Source organism: Ranitomeya imitator, chromosome 4 (genome assembly GCF_032444005.1).
Source record: "Ranitomeya imitator isolate aRanImi1 chromosome 4, aRanImi1.pri, whole genome shotgun sequence".
NCBI classification, from domain to species: Eukaryota; Metazoa; Chordata; class Amphibia; order Anura; family Dendrobatidae; genus Ranitomeya; species Ranitomeya imitator.
Window position 1 is genome coordinate 445,546,181 of NC_091285.1, and position 18,244 is coordinate 445,564,424.

The 18,244-nt window shown below is 47.5% G+C and overlaps 1 protein-coding gene across 1 annotated transcript in view; it reads right to left on the reverse strand.

Moving 5' to 3' along the window:
- Nucleotides 1-597: 597 nt before the first annotated feature.
- Nucleotides 598-18,244, reverse strand: part of ANXA2 (annexin A2) — a 36,721-nt gene continuing 19,074 nt past the window's right edge. Inside the window, exons 12-13 of the mRNA XM_069765690.1 lie at nucleotides 12,204-12,326; nucleotides 598-815 (exon numbers count right to left, since the gene is read on the reverse strand). Of these exons, the coding sequence (XP_069621791.1) occupies nucleotides 756-815; nucleotides 12,204-12,326 (183 nt within the window). The 3' untranslated portion in view covers nucleotides 598-755. The remainder of the gene's footprint in view (nucleotides 816-12,203; nucleotides 12,327-18,244) is intronic.

An 18,244-nucleotide genomic window follows, 5' to 3' on the forward strand; every position in this document is an offset into this window, starting at 1 on the left:
CTATCCCAAAAAGGTGTCAATAAAAAGTCAGTTGAGCAAAAAAACAAAAGACCTCATCCAGCCCCAGATCCCGAAAAATTGAGACACTACGGGTATCAGAAAATGGCGCTTCTTTTGTTCCAAACTTTGGATTTTTTTTTTCACCTCTTAAAATAAAAAAATAACCTATACATGTTTGGTATCTATGAACTCATAATGACCTGGTGAATCATAATGGCAGGTCAGTTTTAGCATGTTCACTAAATGCTAAAAGAAAAAAGAAAATAAACCTCCAGAAACACCACACTTAGAAATTTTTCCCCCATTTTCCAGTACACAATAGGGTAAAAGCAATGGTGTTGTTCAAAAGTAAAACTCGTCTTTCCATATTGATGGAAAAATAACAGTTTTAGCTCTGGGAAGAAGGGGAGCAAAAAAAATGGAAATTCTCCTGGTCCTTAAGGGGTTAAACTGATTATCCTAATTTCCTTTTTACCAGGGCATGCATCCCATTATAAGACTACAGTTTGACAAATATAAACTTCTAATATAGCTTATGAATATTCATTGGCTAAATGCATCTGGAAACAGCAGAAATAGAAACCATTGGAGACAAAGTACAGAAAAAAATATATATTTAGATGGCAGAGTTGTTGTTTTGGTCATTATACTAGATAGGAACAGGTTGCGGCTCGGGAATTACAGGCCATAGGAAGCTCTGTGCAGACTTTTGAGCCAAGACGAGCAGTAAGGCAGGAGGGCAGATTTCCAGAAGCTCAGTCATCACCACCACATAGGTTTAGCAGGGCACGCTGATAGTCGCCTTTTGTATCTTGCTGCAACATAAAAAAGGAAAACAGTAGAATTTTTAGGAAAGTATTTTGACATGTACAATATCTACAAGGTGTTTTTTTTAAAGATATTGCCACCTTAAAGAAAAATATGCTGTGTAGAAGACAGAAATTAGATTAATTTCATTTGTGTACATTAAGGTTACAGTAAATTTATGAATACACATCTACCTACACTGTCTAAGAGGAGCCCAAAAGTTTTGTATACTGAGGTCTTCAGTAGGCTGTTCCATCACCACTGGTCCATGCGCTTCTTTCTCAGGGAGTGTACCGGTTTGTTCACAAATTACATATTTGCAACAAATTTTCCAACCATAATGTCTAGACGGTAAATCCACTGCTTTTTGTAGTACCAGTGTGTTTCCAATGTGTGGGTGGATTTCATAGAGTCTCAGAAAACCCGCATTGTAAAGTGAACAGTGCTGGAGATTTGCCATCCGAATTATGTTTGTTTCTGTTGTGGATACCTACTGTATATTTTAACCTTTTGATGTATATAGTCACAACATTTGTGCAGCGGAAACTTGAGCAATATCTGCATAGCTTCTACCACAGCAGATATGGTGTGAGGTTTCTACAGCAAATACATCTTGTGTGATGTCACCTCCTTTTATACATATCCTATGTTGGTACAACACAAGACTTGTCTGTGGTTAGATCCATTATACAAGTACTATCTGATAATTCTAACCAGATGTCTCCAAACAACCCATTCAATCAACACAAGCAAAGAAATCAAACCATAGATGTCTATGCATGGTTATGTGTAATAATAAGAAATGACACAGGAAAACAGGATTTTTGGTTGCTTACCGTAAAATCTGTTTCTTGAAGCCTCCATTGGGGGACACAGGAACCATGGGTGTATGCTGCTGCCACTAGGAGGCTGACACTATGCAAATAAAAAAAATTAGCTCCTCCTCTGCAGTGTACACCCCACCGACTGGCATTAAACTCTTCAGTTAGTGAGAAAGCAGTAGGAGAAAGAACAAGGTTGAAAAACCATAACCACAAACTTGAGAACTGTAAACGTGAGAACAGTCAGAGAACATATAACAAAAACATTGGGAGGGTGCTGTGTCCCCCAATGGAGGCTTCAAGAAACAGATTTTACGGTAAGCAACCAAAAATCCTGTTTTCTTTATCGCCTCTCATTGGGGGACACAGGAACCATGGGACGTCCCAAAGCAGTCCCAAGGGCGGGAAAAACAGACTTCCATCAGGTCAGAGGACTCACCACTGCCGCCTGCAGGATCCTTCTGCCTAGGCTGGCGTCCGCCGATGCGTAGGTATGGACCTTGTAAAATTTGGCGAACGTGCGGATGGAAGACCAAGTTGCCGCTTTGCACAGCTGTAGGGCGGAAGCCCTGTGGTGCACCGCCCAGGAGGCGCCGACTGCCCGGGTAGAGTGAGCCTTAATCCCAGGAGGGGGCACTCTGTTCTTGACCTGGTAAGCCTCCAAGATTGCCATTCTGATCCATCGAGCAATAGTCGCTTTAGAAGCCGGCTGGCCTCTGCGCGTGCCATCAGGAATGACGAAAAAGGAATCCGTCTTCCGGAAAGTGGACGTTCTGTCCAGATAGATCCTCACAGATCCTCACAGCCCTGACAAGATCCAGCTTGTTCAATGATCGCTCCAGAGGATGAGTCGGAGCTGGACAAAAGGAAGGTAGAACGATGTCCTCGTTGAGGTGGAAGGTGGAAACCACCTTAGGAAGAAAAGAAGGTGGGGGCCGGAAGACCACCTTGTCCTGGTGAATGACCAAAAACGGAGGACGGCAAGACAGGGCCGCCAGCTCGGAAACGCGGCGAATGGACGTGATGGCCACAAGAAAGGCTACCTTCCATGATAAAGCTGATAGAGGAATCTCCCTAAGAGGTTCAAAGGGAGAAACCTTCATAACGTCCAGTACCAGGTTTAGGTCCCATGCCTCCACAGGGGCCCTGTACGGCGGGACGACGTGGGCTACCCCCTGAAAGAAGGTCTTAACCTGTGGCCGAGAGGCCAAGGTCTTCTGAAAGAGGATGGAAAGCGCAGCGACCTGACCCTTCAGAGAACTAAGAGCCAGGCCCGAATCCAGTCCTGCCTGAAGGAAGGCCAAAAGAGAAGGCAGGGAAAAAACCATAGGCGGAAGGCGGTTGGACTCGCACCACCGGAAGTAGGCCTTCCAGGTGCGGTAGTAGATCCTGGAAGACGAAGGCTTCCGAGCCTGAATCATGGTGTGAATCACCCGGTCCGAAAGGCCCGACGCTCTCAGAACCGCGGTCTCAACAGCCACGCCGTTAAACTGAGCGACCGAGAATTCGGGTGGCAGATCGGACCCTGGGACAGCAGATCGGGCCTGTCTGGAAGGCGCCAGGGAGCGTCCGCGAGAAGGTTGACGAGCTCCGCGAACCAAGCTCTCCTGGGCCAATCCGGGGCGATCAGGATGACCGGCACCCCTTCCGCTTTGATCTTCTTCAACAGTTTGGGAAGTAATGGAAGGGGTGGGAACAGGTAGGGCAGCTCGAACTGTGACCAAGGAATGGCCAGAGCATCGACGCCCACTGCGAGAGGATCGCGGGACCTGGAGACGAACTGCGGAACCTTCCTGTTGACTCGGGACGCCGTGAGATCCACATCCGGAGTTCCCCATCGAAGACAAATCTGATGGAAGACCTCCGGATGTAAGGACCATTCCCCTGCCGCGAGGCCCTCGCGGCTGAGGAAGTCGGCGGCCCAGTTTTCCACGCCGGGGATATGCACCGCGGATATCACCGGAACCGTTGCCTCTGCCCAAAGGAGGATCTTGGATACCTCGGCAAGGGCCAAGGAGCTCCGAGTCCCCCCCTGATGGTTGACATATGCCACAGCCGTGGCGTTGTCCGTCTGGATCCGGACTGGATGGCCCCTGAGAATCCTTTCCCAGTGGCGGAGGGACAGGAAGATGGCCCGAATTTCGAGGACGTTGATCGGCAGAGAAGACTCCTGCAGCGACCAGCGGCCCTGGACCGTCAGGTGGCGAAAAACCGCACCCCAGCCGAGCAGGCTGGCGTCCGTTGTCACCACCTGCCAGTGAACTGGAAGGAAGGACCTGCCCTGGGAGATGAGAGGTGACGTCAGCCACCAGTTGAGAGACCGCCTGACCCGAAAGGAGAGTTTGATCTGTCGATCCAGGGAGAAGACCGACCTGTCCCACTGAGACAGAATGGCTTGCTGAAGGGGTCGCGAATGGAATTGGGCGAAGGGAATCGCTTCCAATGTAGCTACCATCCTCCCCAGAACCTTCATGGCCGAACGGAGGGAGGGAGGACGAGGACCCTGGAGCAAGCGTATGTCTTGACAGAGAGTGGATCTCTTGTCTGTGGGAAGGAAGACTCTGCTCTGACGAGTATCGAAAAGCATGCCCAGAAAGATGATGCGCTGAGAAGGAATAAGGCAGGACTTCTTCCGGTTTACCAGCCACCCGAAACGGGCTAAGGTGTCGAGAACAATGGACAGGCTTTCGTGGGCCTGAGCGAAGGACGGAGCCTTGATGAGGATGTCGTCGAGATATGGAAATAGGACCAGGCCTCTGACTCTCAAGATGGCCATCAGCGCCGCCATGATTTTCGTGAACACTCTTGGCGCGGTTGCGAGACCGAACGGCAGGGCGACGAACTGAAAATGGTCTCGTTGCACTGCAAAGCGCAGGAAACGGTGATGTCCGGGAAATATCGGGACATGGAGGTAGGCGTCCTGGATATCTATTGAGCATAGAAACTCCTGAGCCTCCATGGAAGCAATTACTGAACGAAGGGATTCCATCCTGAAGTGTCTCAGGCGAACTCTCCTGTTCAGCAATTTGAGGTCCAGAATGGGGCGAACTTTGCCGTCTTTTTTCGGTACCACAAAAAGATTCGAGTAGAAACCCGTGAAGCGTTCTTTTTCTGGGACGGGAACGATTACCCCGGATTTGAGCAGAGAAGCGATGGCTGAGAAGAAGCCCGGAACTAGAGCGGGGTCTCTTGGAGGACGGGATTGGAAGAAACGATCCCGAGGTTGGGAAGCGAACTCTATTTTGTATCCCGAGGATACAACTTCCCTGACCCATGCGTCCTCTACTGCGGAAATCCAGACGTCCCTGAAAAGGAGAAGACGGCCGCCCAATCTGGGAGTTGGGCTGGAGTCTTGCCGAGAGTCATGCCGAGGTGGATCTTCCAGTCCTGGGCCTGGAGGATCTACCCTGGGAGAAACGAGGACGCCAGGACGGAGTGGGCCTAAAGGACACCGCCTTCTTCTCTTGACGTGCCTGTGGCCTCTGTTGCTGCTGGGAAAGGGAGTTTGACGCAGCGAAGCGACGAAAAGGCCGAAAAGAACGAAACTGTCGTCTAGGGGGAGGGCGACGAGGCTTAGCCTGAGGGAGAAGAGAACTTGTACCCCCGGTGGCGTCCTTAATTATTTGGTCCAGCTGGGAACCAAAGAGACGAGAGCCCTGGAAGGGCAGACTAGTGAGGGACTTTTTGGAGGACAAGTCCGCCTGCCAGGCCTTGAGCCAAACGGTCCGGCGGATGGCAACGGCATTGCTGGAAGCTTGAGCCGCACAAGACGCGGCATCCAGGGAGGCGGAAACCAGGTATTCACCAGCATGGGAAATCTGGTTGGCAAGTTCCGCTAATTGCGCGGGAGGCGCCCCATCCAGGATACCCCGCCGAAGATCCTTGGCCCATTTTGAGATGGATTTTGAAGCCCAAGTGGACGCAAAAGCTGGACATAGAGCCGCTGAAGCCGCTTCAAAAGCAGATTTCGCAAAGGATTCTATAACTCTATCGTTAGAATCCTTCAGAGATGCTCCGCCGGACAGAGGAAGCACCGGGTTGGTGGACAGCCTGGAAACAGGGGGGTCCACCGAGGGAGATGCTGTCCAATTGGCGGTAAGTTCTGGAGGAAAAGGATATAATACACCCAGGCGTTTTCCCCTCTGAAAACGCCTAGTGGGGTTCTCTCTCTCTCTGGACACGATTTCCTCGAATTCAGGATGAGGAGCGAAAAATTTTGAAGGTGGTTTGGTCCGTCTGAACGAAACCGCCTGATCTGCGGGTTCCGTAGAGGGATCCTTGATGCCACATGTTTGGTTTATTGCCCCAATGAGGTTCTGAACTGTCTCACTCATGGTGGCGATTTGGTGAGGATCCAGCTCCGAAGTATCCTCCGAAGGCGCATCAGATAATGCCTCGCCTGACTCAGGGGAGGAGGATCGGTGGGACACCAACCGCGGGGGAGGGCCGAGCGGCGAGATGGAGCGCGAAGAGGACTCAGACCGACGTTCCTGTCTGGACCTTTTATGGCTTATCAAGGAGGGTTCGGGCGGCGGTTCCTGCGACCCGCTGGCCACTGCAGGGGTCTGCAGGGGTAACCGATCCAGCGCGGACACTAGAGTTTGAGATACCCGTGTTAAATCGGCCACCGATTGTGACAGAGAGGCGGCCCAGCCTGGGATGGGGGGATCACTCTCGGGCGGAACAGCCGGGGGATCCTGGGCGGTGGGAACAATCGGGTTGCTGCAGGACTGACACAGCGGGGAGGACTGACCTGAGGGAAGTTTGCTGTTACAGGACGAACATGCAAAGTACGTGACTAAGGCAGAAGATGAAGAGGTAGGGGGACGAGAGCGGCCCCCTTTAGAGGTAGACATTTTTAGGGACCCTGAAGATGCCAGTGGGTTAGGGGACAGTGGGCAGAGGGGGGTGTCAGTCTGCAGTGCAGCTACTCACGGACCCGGTCCTGGAAGATGTCCCACTTGTCCTCGGCGGAGAACTTCCCTGAGGTGCTGATTCTGCGATGCTGAGCCACAGAAGATGCGAGTGCTGCTGCTGTGAGAAGCGGTGCACACCGGCCGAGGGACCCACGAGGAAGGGGGTGGAGCCAGACGCAGAGGCGCCGGTGGGCAGGGCGCAGTATGTCGGGCGGGAAAGAAGCCCGCCCGCAGAACCGGAAGTGAGGAGCCGAGAAACCGGAAGTAGGCCCCGGCCTAAGCCGGGACCTAAATTAGAGACCGGCGCCGCCGGAGAAGGGAACCGCGGCGCCGGAGCAGTGCGCCGCAGAGTCTGAGAAGAGCGGCAGTCTGCCAAGGCTGTCCGAACGGAACTGGCGGGGTCGCGGCGCCAGAGGTAGGCCCCGGCAGAAGCCGGGACCTAAATTAGAGGCCGGCGCCGCCGGAAAATCGCGGCGCCGGAGCGTCGCCTGAGAATAGCGGCGCCGGAGCGCCGCTGGAGAGTGGCGGCGTCGGAGCGCCGCAGAAAGTAAGTGGCACGGCATCCTGCCAAGGACGCCGTGCAGACACAGGACGCCGTGCAGACACAGGACGCATTGAGGCCCCCGAGCAGTGAGACCGCAGGGGGAAGCGGCGCAGCAGCCTGCCAGGCTGTGACTCTGTAAGGGGCTGTGCGGCTGCAGGGAAAGAACTGCGGCCGCTAAGGAAGAAGAGCTTATGGCTGTCCCTGGGATCCCAAATAAACGCCATGAGGGGAGACAGGGGGACATCTGGAGAAAAGATCCCGGGGGAATGGAGGGGGAATACTCACCTAAACATCCCACGCCGTTACTAACCTGAGGGGAATGAGACGTCACGGAGCTGTGATGGACGTCCTCGTCTCCTCCAACCGACAGGCTCTGGTAGGCGAGTGGGTGGGGGACGGAGCCAGGACCGGACTTCTGAGCACGCTTCTGTGCTAGGATCTTGGTCCTGGAGAGGGATCTATGAGGATACGGGGTGGCAGTACACGCCGTACTCATAGTCCGTATTGTGGGACTACAGGTGTGACTGCTCACCCTGTATCCCTCTGGAAAAAAACCTGAAAAGAAACGACGCACATTGAGGTAGATAAGGGTCTAATGAAAGACCCGTGTCCACCTCCTACTGACACTAAGCTAAACTGAAGAGTTTAATGCCAGTCGGTGGGGTGTACACTGCAGAGGAGGAGCTAATTTTTTTATTTGCATAGTGTCAGCCTCCTAGTGGCAGCAGCATACACCCATGGTTCCTGTGTCCCCCAATGAGAGGCGATAAAGAAATAAGTATTGAACACAAGGAAAGAGGTGCAAAAAGTCATAGAAACTCATGACACCAGCTGAAATCTGTCAGCAATTAGAAAGCAATCCTGCCGCTTAATGAAAAATATCAGCCGATTCAACTGATTGTCTCAAAACCAATGTGCCACACAATAAACATCTCATGATAGGTAAAACCAGTAAACTGTCTCAAGACCTTCACACCCTTTTTGTTGCAGAACATACTGTTGGCATTGGTTGCAGAAGAATTTCTAAACTACTGAAGATTCCTGTGAGAACTGTTGGGGTCATAATCTAGAAATAGAAATAACAATTTCACCATAAACTGGCCATGACCAGGTGCTCCCCTGTAAGATTTCAGACAAAGTAGTGAAAAGATCTATCAAATGAGTGGTCCATGGACTACCTGTGCAGAGCTACAGAAAGACCTGGAATCAGTAGATACAATGGTTTCAAAGAAAACTACAAGTAAGGCTAGGTTCATATTGCGTTATTGACATCCATTTTAACGGATCCGTTAAACAGATATGCTCCAGATATGCTAACGCTGATGCCCAAAATCTTTTTCTACAATCGCACTAACGCATGGTACCATTGCATTGGCATGCGTTAGCAATAGAGGTCTATGCACAGCAAATGAGTCAGTTCGCTGTGCGTTAGACCTAACGTACCCAAAAACACGGTAAACCGAGTTCGAGGGTGCGTCACAAAGTAACAAATCATAGCTAACACATGCATTAGGATGCGTTACAATAATGTAAGTCTATGGGCACGTTAGTGCCGCTAAGTAACGGATCGCCCTAACGCAATGTGAACCTAGCCTAATGCACTCAACCTCCATGTCCTGTATGCAAGCTCACCACAAAAGACTCCATTTCTGAACAAAAAGCATGTTCAAGTGCGTTTAAAGTTTGCTCAACTACATTTAGACAAGTCTGAGAAATACTGGGAGAATTTAGTTTGGTGAAATGAGGCAAAAACTGAACTGTTTTGGATGCTGCAATACACACCATGTTTGGAGACCAAAAGGCACGGAATATCACCCCAAAAACACCATAACTGTGAAGTTTGGAGGTGGGAATATCATGGTGGGGGACTGTTTTTCAGTATATGGCTCTAGCAAACTTCATATAATTGAAAGAAGGATCAATGAACAAATGTATCGCGACATTCCTGATAAAAATTTGCTGCCATCTACCAGGATGATGAAGATGAAATTGGAATGGACATTTCAGCAAAACATTGATTACAAACATACAGTCAAGGAAACTCTCAATTGGTTTCAGAGAAAGAAAATAAAACCTAGAATGGCCCCGCCAATCACCTGTCCTGAATCCAATAGAAAATTTATCAAAGGAACTAAAGCTCAGTTCATAGAAGGGGCCCAAGGAACCATCAAGATTAAAACATGTTTATGTGGCAGAATGGGCCAAAATCACACCTGATCAATGCATTTGACTAGCTTCTCCATACAGGAGGTGTATTGAAGCTGTCATCATCAACAAAGGCTTTTGTACAGAGTGTTAATTAAATTTCAATAAGTGTAGCAGGGATTAGATTCTAACACCTATTTAACATCATGGCAATATCTGATTACCATTCCTTCAAGAGAAATATACCATATTTTCTGGCGTATAAGACGACCCCCAAATTTTCAATATAAAATATAGTTTGGGATATACTCGCTGTATAAGTCGGGGGTTATCTTATACGTCGGGTGTCTTATACGGCGTGTGCGGTTCGGATGGTTTTCAGGGTCTGGAGGAGAGGAGACTCTCCTTCAGGCCCTGGGATCCATATTCATGTAAAAAAAATAAAAATAAAAAATAGGGATATACTTACCTTCCAACGGCCCCCTAAGTTCTCCTGGCTCTCAGTGGTGCACATGGCGGCTTCCGTTCCCAAGGATGCATTGCGTGAAGGACCGGAGATTACATCGCGGTCATCGCTGTGAGCCGGGGGCCGTCGGAAGATAAGTATATCCCTATTTTTTATTTATTTTTTTTTTTACATGAATATGGATCGCAGGGCCTGAAGGAGAGTCTCCTCTCCTCCAGACCCTGGGAACCATCCGGGACGGCTCCCTGCACACGCCGTACCCGGCATAGAAGACGACCCCCAACTTTTGAGCAGATTTTCAGGGGTTAAAAAGTCATCTTATACACCAGAAAATACGGTAATCTCCCTTTTAGATAAATATTTTGTTATCCACTAGGACTCAGAATGGTCCCAAATCTGGTGACCTTCCACTGGAGGAATGCTAAATACCCTAATGCTGGAAACTATATTATAAAAGGTGTTGACAAGGTACCTGACCCCAGCTAGAGTGGCCAATGCAGTTCCTGACTATTCTTCTAATTGCATTAGAAGCTATAATACCACCGACGATATGCATCATATATGATGGTCATACTCCACAGTCCACAAACTCTGAATTAGGCCGGAGGTCACACTTGCAAGTTCAAAGCGAGAAACTCGCACGAGTCTCTCGCATCAAGTCCCGGCACTGCCGCCGGCACTCACGAACAGAGCATGTGGCTGCATGTATTTCTATTATACATGCAGCCGCACGCTCTGGTCCCAAGTGCCAGTGGCAGTGCTGTCACTTGATGCGAGTTTCTCGCATTGAACTCGCAAGTGTGACCCTGGCCTTAGAGTATACTTCCTTATTCTTTTTCTCACTGACATTAACCTTAAAAAATTCCTCATCCCATAAATATTTTTAGTGGCTAAGGAGACCATAGCCTCGGTCTGGAATAAAATCAGGTCTAGACCTATCTGAAGTTCAAAGACATCTTTTGTGGTATGGTAGTAACGAGAAATTATCAGCCATATTCACAGATAAAGTCCACAAATTTGAGAAAGTTTGAATCCCCTGGGCGCAATATGCCAATCATACCCCATTCGCCACTTCAACCAACAATTTCAACCTTTTTCAGTAAGCCTGTTGAATACTTTTTCACTGTGTTATTCTCATATTTTCAAATTGTCTCTTCAGAGAGGAAGAGGACTTTAACGCTAATGCCACCTAATGGAAGTAGCAATCCTAAAAGTCATTATCAACCCTTTAACTAGATAAAAGTCAAACCATAATCAAATCTCAAGTTGCCAAATCAGATCTCATACTCATACTGCATTTTGGGGTTTTGCGCCTTGTCAGTGCAAATTGAGATTCTGGTTTGGCTTTTATCCTAAGTCATATGGCAAGGCTCATTAAAGGGTCAATAATGACTTTTAGGATTGCAACTTCACATAGGTGGCACTAGAGTTCAAGTCCTCTTCTTTTCTGAAGAGGCAATTTGCATATTTAATTTCCCAGAGGAAAATGCATGGCTTATACTTAAGGTACCGTCACACTAGACGATATCGCTAGCGATCCGTGACGTTGCAGCGTCCTGGCTAGCGATATCGTCCAGTGTGACACGCAGCAGCGATCAGGCCCCTGCTGTGATGTCGCTGGTCGGGGAAGAAAGGCCAGAACTTTATTTCGTCGCTGGCTCTCCCGCTGACATCGCTGAATCGGTGTGTGTGAAACCGATTCAGCGATGTCTTCGCTGGTAACCAGGGTAAACATCGGGTTACTAAGCGCAGGGCCGCGCTTAGTAACCCGATGTTTACCCTGGTTACCAGTGTAAATGTAAAAAAACAACCACTACATACTTACCTACTGCTGTCTGTCCCCGGCGCTGTGCTTCTCTGCTCTGGCTGTGAGCGCCGGGCAGCCGGAAAGCAGAGCGGTGACATCACCGCTCTGCTTTCCGGCCGCTGTGCTCACAGCCAGAGCAGAGAATCAGAGAGCCGAGGACAGACAGCGGTAGGTAAGTATGTAGTGGTTGTTTTTTTTACTTTAATGATGGTACCCAGAGTAAACATCGGGTTACTAAGCGCGGCCCTGCGCTTAGTAACCCGATGTTTACCTTGGTTACCAGCATCGTTGGTCGCTGGAGAGCTGTCTGTGTGACAGCTCTCCAGCGACCAAACAGCGACGCTGCAGCGATCCGGATCGTTGTCGGTATCGCTGCAGCGTCGCTTAGTGTGACGGTACCTTTAAGTCTCCTCACTCTGACATGCTAGACCTGGCTTGTCACTCTCCACGAGGAGATCCTTTAGATCCCATTTCTTACACATGCACATCTATGGTTTTATTTCTTTGCCTGTGTGGGTTGGATGGGTTGTTCCCGACATCTGATGAGAATTTAATGTCAATAGCACCTTTAGAAATAAATTTACTTGAACAATTGGTGACGTGTGCAATAGTTATTTCACCTGCAACTACAGCAGTATGAGACAGCATAACTAGTCGAGCAATAACGTAGAATAAAGATGTGCCATGTAATACTTACGCCAATGAAGTAACTCAGAGATTTGCCATATTTCTTCTTGAACTCTGCTCTGATTTTCAGCATGTCGACTTCACTTCGGGAAACCATATTACGAATTAACACTTTATCCTTTGTTCCTTTGCCCTGAAATAAAAAAAATATATAAATATAAAATTTAATATAATCGTGGCAACTCTGTCTCTGCCATAAAGTTTCATAACTTTAGTGAAATATATTTGAAAAATATAAAAATTTTAAAAGCTGCGTCGGGAGTGTATAACAAAATGTGTGACCATACAGAAGTTCTGTTCAAACATTACAGCATTAAACATAGAAAATTGCAGCAGTTACAATTTGTCAATTTATCTTGAAAACTTATTAGTTTGGAAAACATTAAATTAATATATACATAAACCTGCAGATATCAGGAGTGCTAACTGACCCCAATAGGGTATTAATCTAAAGAGTATTAGCATGACAGCACACGGGTCATTCTGCCCACCACAGTGACCTCCAGCACCATTATGTTGTGTTGTATGATTGCAATAGCTGAGCAGTCATTAGGATGTGACTAATTTTACAATGGTCTACACTTGCCTTGAATTGAGTGGCTTTAATAACTGCTATTCTACATTCATGCATGAAGCAGGTGATTCTAACCAGTGGCTTGGTAGCCACATGTGGCAGATGGAGCCATAATGTCTGGTTCATGGCTGCCTGTTAAAGGTACCGTCACATTTAGCGACGCTGCAGCGATATAGACAACGAGCCGATCGCTGCAGCATTGCTGTTTAGGTCGCTAGGAGACGTCAAACACGGCAACAGCTGAGCGATGCAGGAGCGATCCAGTGACGTACTTATCGTTCTCTCTGGTTGTTTGCTACATGGAAAACCATTGCAGGCATCGTTGCTTTTGCTGTCAAACATGACGATACACGCCGATCTGACGACCAAATAAAGTTCTGGACTTCTAGCTCCGACCAGCGATGTCACAGCGGGATCCTGATCGCTGCTGCGTGTCAAACACAACGAGATCGCTATCCAGGACGCTGCAACGTCACGGATCGCTGTCGTTCTCGTTGGTAAGTTGCTTAATGTGACGGTACCTTTAGATTGGTTTATCAGCAAAGCGTAAACCTTAATGTGCATATATTGGCCTTGTAGATGGAGAGATAAATATGGTAAGTTGAAGATTGAATGATGCTGCTAGTTACAGGGGTGTGTGAAGCTGGAAGCAACAGTATGGTGGGATAACTCATGTGACAGATGTAATGGTGTCTTGAGATGCCGTGGAGAATGATCTGCTCCCTGCAACATCCTCCAGTAGGACCGGTTTGGCAGTGGGTCAGTAATGGTGTGGGGAGGCATTTATTTATGTGTTAGCCAGAGGTACTCTGAAGAGATCATCATGTGGTGCTCGGATTAGGCATTCATAATGCGGACAGGTCCCTATATATTATATCTCTATCATATAAAAAGAAACAAAAAACCTTCTGCAGGCAGGCACCAGCCATGGCACCTGCACTGCAACATAAATCGCATATATACTGTCTATATACTTATTGTGGATGAGGTTATCCTGATAGAAAAAAAAAAAAGTGAAAATAGCGCCCGCCACACCTGCGCTGTAGCAGCTATCGGTGTATGTAGAGGTGATTCAATAGTTGCTATTGTACAGGTGCCACCATCGCAGCTATCAGATCACCGCTATATACACAGATAGCTGCTACTGCGCAGGTGTGGCGGGCGCTATTTTGAAATGTTTTTTATTTATTCTTATTACCAGGATAACCTCAACCATAATAAGTGTATTTATAATTATATACATACATACATACATACACACACCTAAGCAGAGCATCACATGAAGACCCCCACATTCTGCCCCCCAAAGCACAAACATATCACAAACTCAATAATGAAAAAGATTACACAACAACCACAAGATGGATTTCATCAACCAAGGCATAATTTTAATACGCAAGTACAACGTCGCCAATCAGTCACTGTCTGTAGGTTACTGTGCACAATCCTGCTGACAGGTTCCCTTTAAACAACATTTCCCACATCTACTTTACATTAACACATTAAAAAAAAAAAGTTACAAAGTTATACCCTCAAGGTACTCAATACCACATTCAAGAACTTAACCCTTCGGGTGCTTCACAGAAATTTTTGGAATGTGGGGGGGAAAACGATCATTTAACTTCTTTTCACAAAAAAATTACTTTAGACCCAATTTTTTTTATTTTTACAAGGGTAACAGGAAAAAATGGACCCCAAAAATTGTTGTGCACTTGCTCCTGAGCTACTATTTGGGCACTCGGCAGATCTCTGAAGGGAAGGAGCGCCATTTGACTTTTTGAATGCAAAATTTGATGGAACAATTAGCGGACCAAAAAACTAACAAGAGACCTAAAAATATATATTTTAATGTAATAATTAAAACCGGATAACAATCTATATATATATAATTGTCTAAGGGTTTTTCCGTCTGTCTGTCTGTCTTTCTGTCTGTCTGTCCTGGAAATCCCGGCTCTCTGATTGGTTGAGGCCGCCAGGCCTCGACCAATCAGAGACCGGCACAGCATCGACGTAGAAATCCCGCGTCTCTGATTGGTCGAGGCCGCCAGGCCTCGACCAATCAGCAACGGGCACAGCGACGATGATGTCATAATGGTTGCCATGGCGACGATGATGTCATAAAGGTTGCCTCGACCAATCAGGGACGGGCACAGTCTGCCGCGAATTCTGGAATCATCATTGTCCATATACTACGGGGACATGCATATTCTAGAATACCCGATGCGTTAGAATCGGGCCACAATCTAGTAATATCATAAAGACCAGCAGTAGAGAGCCTGCGGGAAAAGGGTCTCTGGTATATATCAAAATGCCAGAAAAAATACGTACGCTACTCACCTGGTAGCAGTGTTTTTTCAGGAGCCATGACAGCACAACGAGAGAGGGGATCCGCCCTTCAGGGACAGGAAACCTCAGACATAAAAAGGGCGGCACCTCACTCCCCCGTCAGTTGGTTTACAGAGTATGAAAGGACCTTCTAGGTTATTAGCACATAAACAATATTAATATATGGTACAATTCACCCAGTGAATAAACTTAGGAATTAACTAAAGGAAGTGTTGAACCCATAAAGCAAAGAGGGTAGGGAATATAAGGGTGCTGTCATGGCTCCTGAAAAAACACTGCTACCAGGTGAGTAGCGTACGTATTTATTCAGTCGCCATGACAGCACAACGAGAGACTTTCAGAGAAGTGAAAAGTGACTAGGGAGGGATAATAGCCTCCAGCACCCTTCTCCCAAACGTGAGGTCGGAGGAGCCACCTAGATCTAACCTATAGTGTCTAAGAAAGGTGGATGGAGAAGACCATGTGGCCGCCTTACAGATGTCTTCAATCGACACTTCTGCTCTCTCAGCCCAGGATGTGGCTACCGCACGAGTGGAGTGAGCCTTTATTCCTTCTGGAACTTCCACGCCACCTGCGGTATAAGCAAGAGATATCGCCTCCCTAATCCATCTGGCTAGCGTATTCTTTGATACTCTAAGCCCCTTCCTAACTCCCTGGTAGGATAAAAATAAGGAGTGATCTTTCTTCCAGGTGTCTGTTACTGAAATGTATTTGAGAAGGCACCTACGTACGTCTAAACAATGAAATCTCTGTTCCTTATCGTTAGAGGGATTAGGACAAAATGAAGGCAGGACCACCTCCTGAGATCTATGAAATTTTGACGCAACCTTTGGAAGATAAAGAGGGTCAGGCCTCATCACCACTCTATCTTTCGTAAATTGCATATATGGACGTTGTCTGGACAATGCCTGTAGATCACTAACCCTTCTAGCCGATGTGAGGGCAACTAAGAGGGCTGTTTTGACCGACAGGATCTTGATTGGGAGAGAGTCAATAGGCTCGAACGGAGCTTTTGTTAGAGCCGAGAGCACAAGATTTAGGTCCCATGGAACTATTCTCTGTTTAATAACCGGCCTGGATCTGGTGACCGCTTTGAAAAACCTTGTTATCCAGTGATTACTAGCTATGTTGGAATTATATAGTGCCCCTAGAGCCGAAACCTGAACTCTAAGGGTGCTGGTGGCTAAGCCTAAATCTAGGCCCTTCTGTAGAAATTCTAGGATCTGAGCAATATCAGGTTTCTGATCGATCTGTGCTCCTGAGCTTGATAGGAACTTCCTCCATATCCTAACATAAATGCTAGTCGTGGAGGCTTTCCTACTTTTAAGCAGCGTATTTACAAGGTTCTGAGAGAATCCCTTCTTTTTCAGAAGTGACCTCTCAAGTTCCACGCTGTCAGATGTAAGTTGGCTACTCGTGGATGCAAAACTGGACCCTGGGAGAGGAGGTCTGGAATTTCTGGGAGAATCCATGGTTGGGAAATGGACATGCTTCTTAACCATGGGAACCAAGACCTTCTGGGCCAGAATGGAGCTATTAATATAACTCGGGCTTTGTCTTCCCGAATCTTCCTCAGCACTAAAGGAATTAGATTCAGAGGGGGAAACGCATAGGCGAGACTGAAGTTCCAGGAGATCAGAAGAGCGTCGATCGCGTACGGGTTGTCTCTTGGGTCTAGGGAACAGAATTGATGAAGTTTCTTGTTTCCTCGACTGGCAAACAGATCCATCTCTGGACAACCCCATAGACGTATGATCTGATCGAAGACAGCCGGTTTTAGAGACCAGTCCCCTTGTTTGAGCTCGTTGCGGCTTAAATAATCGGCCATGGTGTTTAGTTTTCCCTTTATATGAAGGGCCGTAAGGGAGAGTAGGTGATTTTCGGCCATCTGAAAAATACGATTTGTAACGTTCATTAATGACCTAGACCGTGTACCTCCTTGGTGGTTCACATAAGCAACGGTCACCTGGTTGTCAGAGAGTAGTCTAACATGTCTACCCTGCAGAGGTACAAGGAATGCATTCAAGGCGCGTTCTACCGCCAACAATTCCTTTAGATTGGAAGACGTGTCCCGCTCAGACTGGGACCACAGACCCTGAATGCAATCATCTTCCCAGTGTGCCCCCCAACCCGTGGGGCTAGCATCAGTAGTTATTACTCGTGTTATTTGATTTGTCCAAGGTACCCCTCTACGCAGATTCGGAATGTGCGTCCACCAAATTAGTGAATCAGTGGTCTCCGTAGATAGAGAAAATTTTCTATCAAGGTTAGCGCCCAGCCGACGAAAATTATGCAGAACATCCCACTGTAGAGACCTGGAGTGAAACTGTGCCCACAGCACCGCCGGAAAACAAGAAGTAAGGGAACCCAAAAGTGACATTGCACTTCTTAAGGAGATAACGGGATTATTAATTGCTCTTGAGGCTAGACGATGAATACTATCAACCTTTGAGTCCGGCAGGCGACATTCCTGCTGACTTGAATCTACAATAAGACCCAAGAACTGCTGTGATGTTAAGGGCTGAAGACGCGATTTTTTAAGATTGATAATCCATCCTAAGTTATGTAATGCTGCCATCACCTTCTCCAACTGGTCTTTACAGTGTGACTCTGAATGCCCAACAATCAATAAATCATCCAGGTAGGGAATTACTAGTATGTTTTGCTCATGAAGGTGTGCCATAACCTCTACCATAATCTTGGTGAAAACCCGTGGTGCGACCGCAACACCAAAGGGGAGTGCCCGATATTGAAAGTGCTCTACTGTGCCGGCAAGAGAAACCGCCACCCTGAGAAAGCGCTGATGATTTACATGTATCGGGACATGGTAATAGGCGTCTTTCAGATCTAAGACCACCATGAAGCAATTGTGAAAAAGAAGCTTTATTGCTGTTTTCACAGATTCCATTTTAAAGGATGGGATCAGCAAGAATTCATTCAAGCTTTTTAGATTGATGATGGTACGATATGACCCATCTGGCTTCTTAACCAGGAATAAAGGGGAATAAAACCCCATACCTCGCTCTTCCGTGGGTACTCTAATAAGAACTCCCTTTTGTTGGAGATCTTGAACTTCTGACTCCAATGCCAACTGTTCTGCAGGAGAAGAACGGATAGGAGTTAGTTTAAAT